General features: G+C 35.8%; 1 protein-coding gene across 1 annotated transcript; it reads left to right on the plus strand.

Annotated features, from left to right (window-relative positions):
* Nucleotides 1-1,311: 1,311 nt before the first annotated feature.
* Nucleotides 1,312-11,380, plus strand: spsb3b (splA/ryanodine receptor domain and SOCS box containing 3b). Its single transcript, XM_073830638.1, has 9 exons — nt 1,312-1,344; nt 1,561-1,606; nt 1,682-1,804; nt 4,045-4,151; nt 4,459-4,636; nt 6,987-7,174; nt 8,633-8,735; nt 10,243-10,368; nt 10,558-11,380. The coding sequence occupies exons 1-9, from the start codon at nt 1,312-1,314 to the stop codon at nt 11,307-11,309; spliced, it is 1,656 nt and encodes a 551-aa protein (XP_073686739.1). The 3' UTR covers nt 11,310-11,380.
* The last annotated feature ends 1,376 nt before the right edge of the window (nt 11,381-12,756 follow it).

A 12,756-nucleotide genomic window follows, 5' to 3' on the forward strand; every position in this document is an offset into this window, starting at 1 on the left:
TTTAGCTCTCTACGTCACGGATGCTTACATGTTGGTCTGTAGGTCAGATAATTTGTCGTTTAAGGTAAAGTTGACGGAAAGCCAGCGCTGGCTGATCCCTAAAGCGCCCTTTAATGAGGATGATAGACAGCCCGACCTGTTCCGTCTGCTAAATTACGAGTATTACTATGCCGAGGGATTTACATAATGAATATTAACTACGTAAGAAGACGTTTTGCGCAGTATAGCTATCCGATTGGCTAAAAGGGAGACGCGGTAAGTAGGCGCTACTCATGTAGCCAATGAAACCGCAGCTCATGAATATTAATTAGGCACCATCAATAGACGCTCCAGGAAGGTTACCGAGCAAAACATGGTCTAATTGATATTTATGAAGTACGCCTTTTCTATAGTATGACTGCTGGCCGGTGTTGTGTGTTTGGTTTGTGTAGATGTAGGTCACCACGCACCAGCTATATCACTTACAGCAACTCCTGATGGAAACGCGTGTCTAAAGTAGAGAGAATAAACTCTACGAAAGCCTAACAAGGTATGTGAGTTTCTATGTTAACTATATCATCATTTTAGTACAGAAAAAGTTGCAGTGATTTCTAAAAGTCCATTTTGTTAAATGATTCTTGATGCAGTCAGGTGTTTACAGTGGATAGCTGTCTAAAGACATTTTCCTGTTAATATATTAATCCTATCAATATAATAATAATAATAATTACTTAATGCTGTTGCTTGAAAAGATTTGATCTCTTCCAAGTGTGTGAAGCGGTTTAAGTGTGAGGAAAAGCTCTATATCATTTAATTATTTCAACTTAATATTGTTATATATTATTATATTAGATTATTGTAAAATAACATATTCAGTACAAGTGCATATTAGTAATATATAAGCGTTGCTGTAATTAGTAGTAATTAGTTTTGCTATTTGTCAGTGAGAAGAGAATTTGTTTTCAATGTTTTTAAATGTGATTCATATTTAAGTTAATGTGTATCTGAAGAATCAAGCAGTGTGCCATGCTGTATTTGAACTATTTTATGCATTTTACTAATTATACAAATTTTTAATCATAATAATTTTACTTTTTGAGTAGTATTTGTAATTTAAAAAATCACAATGCAGGACTAAGTAGAAACATTATAAAATATGCGTTCCCTTTTACACTCAAGCACATTTCAACATGGAGTCTCATGGTCTCCTATCACATTGCTTTTACGCAATCTTGTTTGTTATTAATATGCTGTTTGCATGAGAAATGTGCTCATGACAGCATAATGCAAACTTATTGCACCATTGCATTTCCCAGAAGCACGCAAGTAAAGATGGGCCAGTTGATCAGCTCCGGGGTGGTGGAGGTATCCAGGGCAGGATTCTTGTTTTGGATCCATCAATTAGCGAACACCTGGCTGTCTTGTGTGACAGAATCAATTAGGCCTTTTAACCTAATTATACATTTATATCTTGGCTATAGAAATGCAATTATAATCTGTAACTATTACGTAATCAGATTTCTTGAAGCATGCCAGTTTCTGTGTTTATGATTTCTAAAAGAGTATTTTCTCATTTGTCAGCCTGTTCTGGTGGTGCTTTTTAACGTTTTGTCACCCTCACAGACTGGTTTGAAAAGTCTGCATTGTAAACACCAGAGCGATCTGAGCAGATCACATGAAGCAATGTAAACTTGTGTCTCAGATTGCCGGCCGTGGCATATGGAGCAATCAGAAGTAGGGTACAGTGTCAGCCAAGTCAGTCTGTCAGTGCAAAACAAGTTCATGGCAAAGCTGGACATCTGTGAGTCAGCAGCTACAGGAAGTGGTGCTGAGAAAATTACAGATCAGCTGCAGTGGAGCTGACAAACTCTTTACAAAAACAGATAGATAGACAGACAGAAGAATGGATAGACAGATGATAGACAGATAAATAGACAGATAGACAGACAACAGACAGAAGAATGGATAGACAGATGATAGATAAATAGACAGATAGACAACAGACAGAAGAATGATAGACAGATGATAGTAGGGCTGGGCGATTAATCGAAAAGTAATCGAAATCGACATTCAGAACCTATAATCGATCAAATTTTCCAGGTCAATTATTTCAATTACTTTCCCTTTAAAAACACTAATGCGTGTGGAGTCACGTGACCCCGCTCCGTTACGTTGCGTTATTCCGCCAACATGTCGATGGAGAGCTTAAACAGTATTTATACAGTAAAAAGTATTTACAGGATATACAAGAGTAATTTTATTTAGAAGAGATACTGCTTATTTTCTACTTTTAATATTTATTATTATTTTATAAATAATTTATTTTGTTTCCAAAAGTGCAAGTTATTTATTTTCACTAATTTAAGAAAAATGTGACTTTTCATTTTAAGCAATGTGTGCTTTAATTTCAGTTGTTCAACACTGATGTTCAATAAATAATCATAGATAGTAGATAGTGTGTGCACCCTTCATTCAAAAATCTCTCACTTGTAATATGTGCGCATATTTACTGTACAAAACTTGTCAGTGAACTATGAGGGCAAAAAAATAAATAATATTTAAATATAATTAAATATAATTTTATTAATGTATAAAATAATCGTTCATTAATCGTAATCGGGTTAAAATGTTCAATTAATCGAGATTTTGATTTTAGGCCAAATTGCCCAGCCCTAGATGATAGATAGATTAATAGACAGATAGACAGACAACAGACAGAAGAATGGATAAACAGACAACAGATGATAGACAGACAGATGGATAGACAAACAAAGGGATGGACAGACAGACAGACAGACAGACAGACAGACAGACAGACAGATAGATGAATAGATAGACAGACATATGGACAGGTAGACAGACAGAGAAATGGATAGTTAGACAGACAAATTAATAGACAAGTGGATAGACAGACAGATGGATAGATATGGATCGATAGACAGATAGATGAATATACAGACAGACAGACAGACTGACATATGGACAGACTGACAGAGAAACAGATAGAGAGACAGATGAATAGATAGACAAATGGATAGACAGATGAATATACAGAATTGACAGGTAGATAGATGGACAGATAGACAAATGAATAGATAGATAGACATATGGACAGACAAACAGACAGAGAAATGGATAGTTAGACGAATAAATAGACAAGTGGATAGACAGACAGAGAGAGAGATAGATACACACACACACACACACACACACACACACACACACACACACACACACACACACACACACACACACACACACACACACACACACACACACACACATGAATAGATAGACAGACAGACATATGGACAGACAGACAGAGAAATGGATAGATAGACAGACGAATGGATAGACATGAGATGAATAGACTATCTATATGAATAGTCTGTCTATCTATAGGTAGATAGATAGACAGACAGACAGACAGACAGACATAGATAAATAGATAAATGGATAGACAAACAGATGGATAGATAGACAGACAGACAAAAAGAAATGGATACATAGACAGAGACGAATGGATAGACAGACAGATTGACAGACAGAAACAGATAGATAGACAGACAAATGGATATACAGACAGATGAATAGATTGATAAACAGATGAAAAGACAGATAGATAGATAAATTCATAGACAAACAGATGGATAGATAGATAAATAGACAGACGGGGAAATGGATAGACGGACAAACAAAAATGGATAGATAGACAGACAGACGAATGGATAGACAGACAGACAGATTGAGAGACAGAGAAACAGATAGATAGACAGATGGATAGATGAATAGACTGATAAACAGATGAAAAGACAGATAGACAAATTCATAGACAAACAGATGGATAGATAGACAGACGGACAGACAGAAAAACGGATAAATAGACAAACAAATGGATAGACAGATGGATAGATGAACAGATTGATAAACAGGCAAAATAGACAGATAGACAGACGGATGGATAGATAGACGGACAGACAGACAGAAACACGGATAAATAGACAGATAGACAGACAGATGGATAGATGTAAATAATAAGAGCCTCATTCTGTTGTTGTGTTCCAGGAATGTCTTGGAATAAGTATGTTGTTAGTGAGAATGTCCCAGAGACTGAAGCCACGCCCCTCACCACGACCCTCGACCCAGAAGAGAAACAGGTTGTCGGATCACAGGTGAGCATGAGTTACTCTGTCCTCACAGCCTGTGCTCATTTCTGTCAGGTTATTTTGAGCTAACTAGCATTAGTTTTACATTACCTGGGCATCTGGCCAATCAGAGTCTCAAATGAACGGTTTATACTGACACAGCATCTGCTGCGCTGCTTTAAATCAGCTTCTTAGAAATGAAGATAGTCAAACTTTTTAATAGGTATAAAACAGGCTGTGTTCTTTTTCTTCATGAAAAATATATTTAATCGTGTCCTTTGATTTTCAAATGTAACTGAGAGAGATCATTGACTGGTTTTGTTTGTGTGGTCAGTTGGAGGGTGAGTCTACAGGGTACGAGCACGTAACGGTGTGTGTGCCAGCGGAGCTGCCGCCGGTGGTGCCCGTGACGGGAGAGTCCTTCTGCCAGTGTCCAGCTCAAACCGAACTCAGCTCAGATGCCCAGATCAGCCCATACACCCTCAGCTGCACCTGCGGAGAGGAAGAACAGGGTGAGACTTGTTATACTTAATCAAGCATTTGGACGCTAAAGAGAACAGAGAATATCATACTGAGCTGACTTAAAAAATGTGACTTGCACTTTGTCATGTGTCTATGTATTAAAAACCCCACAAGTAAAACACATTTATTACCATAAGGGATTATTTCTACCAGATCTGATCTTTAAATAAAACTGAAATGAATCAAGCCAGTTGATTCTGTCTTTTGAAATGAAATGTAGCAAGTGTCAGTAAAGACATTTAGAATGTTACAAAAGATTTCTATTTAAAATAAATGCTGTTCTTTTGAACTTTCTATTCATCGAATTATCCTGAAAAATCAACATTTTCCACAAAAATATTGGGCAGCACAACTGTTTTCAACAATAATAATCAGAAATGTTTCTTGAGCAGCAAATCAGCACATTAGAATGATTTCTGAAGGATCATGTGACAATGAAGACTGATGCTGAAAATTCAGCTTTGACTCACAGAAATAAATTATATTTTACAGTATATTCAAATAGAAAGTGGTTATTTAAAATTATAATAATATTTCCCAATTTTACAGTTTTTACCGTATTTTTAATTAAATAAATACAGCCTTGGTGAGCAGAAGACACTTAAGAAATGTGATTTGCACTTTGTCATACAAGACCGTTTAAAAATGCATTCAGCAGTGATGCATTAAATAGATCAAATGTGTCAGTAAAAACATTTAGAATGTTACAAAAGATTTCTATTTAAAATAAATGCTGTTCTTTTGAACTTTCTATTCATCGAATTATCCTGAAAATTATCCACAAAAATATTGGGCAGCAGTGGCACAACTGTTTTCAATATTAATAATAATCAGAAATGTTTACTGAGCAGCAAATCAGCATATTAGAATGATTTCTGAAGGATCATGTGACGTGGAGTAATGATGGTAAAAATTCAGCTTTGATCACAGAAATAAATTACATTTTACAATATATTCACATAGAAAACAGCTATTTGAAATTGTAATAATATTTCACATTTTATACAGTTTTTACTGCATTTCTATCAGCCTTGTTAAGCAGAAGAGACTTCTTTCAAAAAAAAAAAAAAACACAGATTTTAAATTTATTTTATTTTATTTATACGTTTATTTGAATAGGGACAATACAATAGACATAATTCCAGTCAAAGACTGGAAAAGATGCCCTGTACATAGAGATTATAGCAGAAGCTAATTTGCATCGCATGTCCCTAAAATCAATACATATATAATATCAAAAATAATTATAGTAAAATAAATACCTACCAAAAAAACTAATATAACAAATCCGTATACGATATCCTTATACATTACAAACAGAATATGTGACCCTAGACCACAAAACCAGTCTTAAGTCGCTGGGGTATGTTTGTAGCAATAGCCAAAAATACATTGTATGGGTCAAAATTATAGATTTTTCTTTTATGCCAAAAATCATTAGGAAATTAAGTAAAGATCATGTTCCATAAAGATTTTTAGTAAAATTCCTACTGTAAATATATCAAAATGTAATTTTTGATTTGTAAAATGCATTGTTAAGAACCTAATTTGGACAACTTTAAAGGTGATTTTCTCAGTATTTTGATTTTTTTGTATCCTCAGATTCCAGATTTTCAAATAGACGTATCTCGGTCAAATATTGTCCTATCCTAACCAACTAAAAAATTTATTGAGCTTTCATGTGATGTATAAATCTCAGTTTTGTAAAATTTAACCTTATGACTGGTTTTGTGGTCCATTGTCACATATAGAACGACCACATTTTCAAAACCAAGTTTTATGGACTCTCCCAATCTTAATAAACAACTAGCAAGAAACCATATAAAAATCAATCATGCATGCAGATCTGATTTACTTTGGGCCAACGTTTAACCATCAATGTAAAAGACTATATTCTGTATCACTTTGAATTTGGAAACATATTCCAAAGTTGTGACCCTTTTCCAAAGCTCTTTGCCCTTGTGATGTTCTCAAAACCCAATCCTACAGTTTCCAGCCTCTGTACTTCTAGTGGTTCTAGTGCATCATCTCTTTCCCAAATTACATAAAACAGAAGCTGTGTCAGAAAATTCGTAAAATTAATCATATACCATTTCTTTAAAATAAGACGATGATGCCATTGATTTGGCTTATCCACAATTTTTAGAGCCCGATTATACAGCATTTCAATTTTCAAATCAAAGAATCACTAGTTTTAAACCACGCTATAATACAATATAAAATACGGGACAAAATCATTGCATGCAGGAATGAGCTGTCTTAAGTTTAAAACAGCTTATGTTCATCTGAACTATTTTTGACAGCCAAATCATGGTTCTTTGTCTTTGTCATTGTGTTAAGGGTGTGATTGGGTTTGGGACGAGGAAAGCAAATCATCCTCTGTGTCTCTGAGCTGCTCTAACCGGAAGGTGATCTTCCATTCGGAGTACAGCTGTGGAACCGCCGCCATCAGAGGTGCGAAGGCTCTCGGCGATGGACAGCACTTCTGGGAAATCAAAATGACTTCACCCGTCTACGGCACAGATATGGTGAGATACGGTGACTTTATGTACATAGACTCGAAACTAGTGTTGGGTTCGAGTCCACCTAAGTCGAGTCCAAGTCAAGTCCGAGTCTTTAACCATTCGAGTCCGAGTCGAGTCCGAGTCCAACTAAACACTACTGTTTGTCAGTATCTTAACCTTGTTTTAACCTTTACAACTAGAATAAGGCAATGACAGTTTAAATTTAACAAAAGCAAACCTCTATTGCATATTACCATTTTGATTTTTGATTTCACACCATCTCATAATTTGTGTCCTGCTCAGCAAACTTAAAGTCAAGTAACAGAAGTTATAGCTTATGTATTGTGACATATTTCAGAGTGAAACAGCTTTTAGAATGTGGAAAATTATAGGGCAGGACGGAACTTTACTTTATTTGTTGTTATATAGTAAATGTATAAATTCAATGGGGTGGGTAGGAAGCTTAGTGAATGAGACCTGAGGAGCAGAGAAAGCACCTCTTATCTCTGGCTGTGTTTTGGGTTTTATATGACGAATGGTTAGACCTTAGACAGGGTAGATGACATTAAAAAAAAAATTTCTTGGATGAAAACGAGGCTGTGAGGGTTAATGAGGGTTAATTTTAAGTAGCAGTCTATGGAGGCCATGGAATAAAAGAGTAAAAAAAAGTAAATTTGAGTTTAAATTTAAAAATCTCATGATTCCAAGATTATATCTCACAATTCTGATAAGAAAAGTTCTCCCTTTTCTCTTTTCAGCTCAAAATTAATGAGTTTATATCCCACACTTCTGACATTTTTTCCCTCATAACTGACAAACTCACTACTGTTGAGGTAAATTGAGTTATAGTCCAAAATACAACAAATAAACAACATATGGAAAAAATTCTGAATTGTGAGATAAAATAGGTAAATGTGATATGACGCAGTCTGCTGCAGCAGGTTTACGCTGCTGTTGCTTTAAGACCGGATGCACAGATCATATATTCTGAAACATCTGTATTTCTCCCAACTGCTCAAATTCACTCAAGACAAAACAGACTATATTTGCATGAATAATCTCCAAGATGGTGCATTTTGACATTACTTTTCGTGTAAGTGTGTAGCGGTAACATACAGAAGAATGCTTAATTGAGAGGCGCTTTCGGTGAGCCCGCTTTGGGTGTGTGTATGCAAAGAAACCAGCTGGCTTTCAAGAACTGGCAAGACTTTTAAACACGTGTGAATACTGAATGTCACTTTCGTAATAATGCATCGAGTCAGTAAAATTTCCATCAACTGTCCCTGGACTCAGCAATAATTCCAGAGTCTGAAAAGCTCGAGTCCGAGTCAAAATGCATCCGAGACCGTGACAAGTCCGAGTACCCCAACTCTACTCTAAACTATACTGTACTGTAAGATAAGACTAACAATGTTATTCATATGTTTTAGGAAAGAGTGGACATAAATATTTAAAATCTGTATTTTGTGTTTATGAGTTTAGATGGTCGGTATCGGGACATCAGAAGTGAACCTGGATCAGTTCAAACATAGTTTCTGTAGTCTGTTGGGCACAGATGAGGACAGCTGGGGTTTGTCCTACACAGGTGAGGTCAGAGGTCACGTGATCCCTGCACTATATACAGTTAAAGGTTGTATCAGCGATTTCTAGCCTGAAACATAAAGTGTAAAATTCAGCTTATCTTTCATCACGATCCGCTCGCTGCCTGCCTCATAAATTGTCTGTGAAAAAACCGCGTCTCTCTGGTCAGCCTAGGGTCCGAGATATGCCAAAAAAACAATCGGCACTACCAACCTTTCCACAGCAAAAACAAACATTGTTCCAACCAATCAGCGTCAGGGGTTTGGTGTTGTGGACTTTCGCTCCGCCTCCCTCACATCCCTGCACCAGTAGGAAAGTCCACAACACGAACCCCCTGACGCTGATTGGTTGGAACACGGTTTGTTTATCTGTGGTTATTGTTGATAGCGCCGATTGTTTTTTTGGCATATCTCGGACCCTAGGCTGACCAGAGAGACGCGGTTTTTTCACAGACAATTTATGGGGCAGGCAGCGAGCGGATCGTGAAGAAAGGTCAGCTGAATTTTACACTTTATGTTTTAGGCTAGAAATCGCTGATACAACCTTTAATCGGACTTTTTAAGTAACATTTCGACTAATGCTAGTCGGTAAGATATGTTTGTTTAAAGAAATGTATACTTTTATTTAGCAAGGATGCAATAAACTGATCAAAAGTGTCAGTAAAGACATTTATAATGTTACAGAAAATTTGTGACCCTGGACTACAAAACCAGTCTTAAGAAAAATGTGTATATTTGTAGCAGTAGCCAAAGATACATTGGGTCAAAAATGATTGATTTTTCTTTTATGCCAAAAATCATTAGAATGTTAAGTAAAGATCATGTTCCATGAATATATTTAGTAAATTTCCTACCATAAATATGTCAAAACTTAATTTTTGATCAGTAATATGCATTGCTAAGAACTTCGGACAACTTTAAAGGTGATTTTCTCAATATTTTTATTTTTTCAGAATATCCTCAGATTCCACATTTTCAAACCATACATCAATGGAAAGCTTATTTTTTAAGCTTTCAGATTATGTATAAATCTCAATTTAAAATGAACCCTTATGACCCTTTGTGGTCAGAGGTCTGTTCTATTCTATTTCAAATAAGTATTTTTGAAACTTTCTATTCATCAAACAATCCTAAAAAACGAAATGTATCACGGTTTTAACAAACATATGAAGTAGCACAACTGTTTTCAACAGTGATAAAAATCAGAAATGTTTCTTTAAGAAGCAAATCAGAATATTAAAATGATTTCTGAAGGATCATGTGACACTGAGGACTGGAGTAATGATGCTGAAAATTCAGCTTTGATCACAGGAATAAATAAAATATACTCAAATTGAAAGTGGTTATTTGAAATTTCATAATATTGCTTTTTTAAATATTTTTTAATCAAATAAATGCAGCCTAGGTGAGCAGAAGAGAATCCCACATTGTTCTGACTGGATTTGAAGTATTTTGTTGTTTTATTTATGCGTTTTTAACTTTCTGTTTCCATATACATGTCTCATGGTTCAGGTCACCTACAACATAAGGGGTCAAAGGTGAACTTTTCATCACGGTTTGGTCAAGGCTCCATAATCGGGGTTCATCTGGACAGCTGGCACGGCACCCTGAGCTTCTACAAGAACCGCCGCTGCATCGGTAAGACATGCATGCACTCTTTTCTGTCTCTTTTCTGAAACACCTCTTGCAACTACAATCTTTCTAATTCATCCTTTTTCTATCTATCTATCTATCTATCTATCTATCTATCTATCTATCTATCTATCTATCTATCTATCGTTCTATCGTTCTATCGTTCTATCTATCTATCTATCTTGGTTCTGTCAGGCATCGCAGCCACTCACTTGCAGAACAAGCGTCTGTATCCGATGGTGTGTTCGACTGCGGCCAAGAGCAGCATGAAACTGATCCGTTCGCATTCTGCCCAAACCACATTACAGTACTTGTGCTGCACACAGCTGCGCAAAATGCTGCCCAACTGCGCAGACGCTCTGCGCATGCTGCCTCTGCCGCCGGGTCTGCGTCTGCTGCTGTCTAACCAGCTGGGATGGGTGCTGACCCTCGGCTGCGCAGACGCCTGCGCACACAACAGGGAAGACAAAGTCACACCAACAGAAGAATTCACAAGCACTTTTTCTTCCCACAATCCCTCCGACAGCGAACACGTCTTCATTTCTAGTTCCTTCTCTGATAACCCTGAGTCTCTTGATAATGTCTCCTTATATCCTGATGATGTGCATTATCAAGATGATGTCTCCATAATGGATGTTGCCTGTTACCTTGATCCCCCTTCACCGTCTGACCTCGACTGTAGCTCCGCCCCAAGCCCTGACCCTAAATTTCAACACGTGTCTGCTTCCTGTTTTTGCTGTGACATGCCTGTTTCTAGTGACGGCTGTGAGGTTAACGATGCCAGTTCTGTGTGTAAACCGGAACACGCCGGTTCTTGCGTTCGATGCTCCTCCTACACTCCAACAGGCCACGCCTCCTTTTGGCCTGACTCCGCCTCTGAGAGTGACTCAGACGGCTTCTCTGCAGAGCTAGAGACGTATCAGAGGAAACGCTGCCGCTGGACATGAGACACACAACGTTTACATGTAAATCACAGCTTATAGCTCACATTTAAGAGAGTTTATGGTTTACTCATCCTCATGTTGTTCCAAACTCATTTAAATAAGGCTGCTTGGTTAACCGATATTGTGGCTTAGTGTGATTTATAAAAAAGATTGCGATTTCATTAAATGTCAATAGAAGATCATTTGTAAAGAGAAGCACTTATAAACAATCAGTTTTTTTGCTATTTATTTTCTTATTTATTATTATTAATAATAAATTATTGTTAAAAATATAATATTTTAAATTTAAAATCATTAAATGACAACAACATAAGATTTTTCTTATTTTCTTTATTTATTATTAATAATAATAAATTATTGTAAAAATAGGATTTTATTAATATATTTAAATATATTAATGATAATAATTGTAATTATGATAGAATAATAATAATAATAATAATTTTTTTATGCTAGTCAGAATTTTGGGCTAAATTTGGGCCTACAAACAGACAGAGCAAACCTGGTGCTTTTTTTTTAAATAGCATTTTTAACCACAAATTTCAAGTTCAAATTTTTCACATTTCAAATTTTTCAAACCTGGAGCTTTTTTAAAATAGCATGTTCAACCACAAATTAAAAATTTAAATTTTTCAAATTGTGAAATGTGAAAAAGCGCAAATTTAAAATTTGAATTTTTCATATTTCAAATGTTCAAACCTGGAGCTTTTTTTAAATAGCATGTTCGACCACAAATTTCAAATTAGAATTTTTCATATTTCAAATTTTAAAACATGAAGCTTTTTTTAAAACAGCATTTTTAACCACAATTTTCAAATTCAAATTTTTCATATTTTAAATTTCTAAAACTGGAGATTTTTTAAAATCTCAAATTTCAAATTTGAATTTTTGAATGTAAAGATTTTTCTCCAATTCATCAACAGCCCTAGAAATTAGACGTTATTTTCTTCCTGAAAAGTGCTTAACACCTTATTTTGTAATACAGAAGAAAGTAATAAATGTGGGTTTAGAAAAATATGAGGGTGAATAAATGACATAATTGTCATTTTTAGGTGAACTATTTCTTAAATTCACACATCATGCAGGCAGTTCAACCTCAGCCCTTGCCAAACTATCAGAAAACACTTGTTGTGAATTATAACCTTCACGAGATCCAGTGAATCAGTGGCTTTGCTTCTTAGTAATCTCTTTCTTTTTACAGTTAATTCAGGGTTCAGGACAGGGTTAAAGATTAAAATTTGTCATAAACGTGCTCATTTCCAGTGCCAATGCTTCCAGTCAGGTGACCCTTTTTTCTTATATATTATATATTAGGGTAGATCAACACATGCCAAACATCTTTTGCAGCAGTAGTATTCAAATATTACAGACAGTTTGTAACGGTCTGGGTGTCTGTCCCTTTAAGGCTCGGGTTTCGGGGAATTTCCCTTGCACTACACAAAAATGTTTA

The sequence above is a fragment of the Garra rufa genome, chromosome 24, assembly GCF_049309525.1.
Source record: "Garra rufa chromosome 24, GarRuf1.0, whole genome shotgun sequence".
Taxonomy (NCBI): Eukaryota; Metazoa; Chordata; class Actinopteri; order Cypriniformes; family Cyprinidae; genus Garra; species Garra rufa.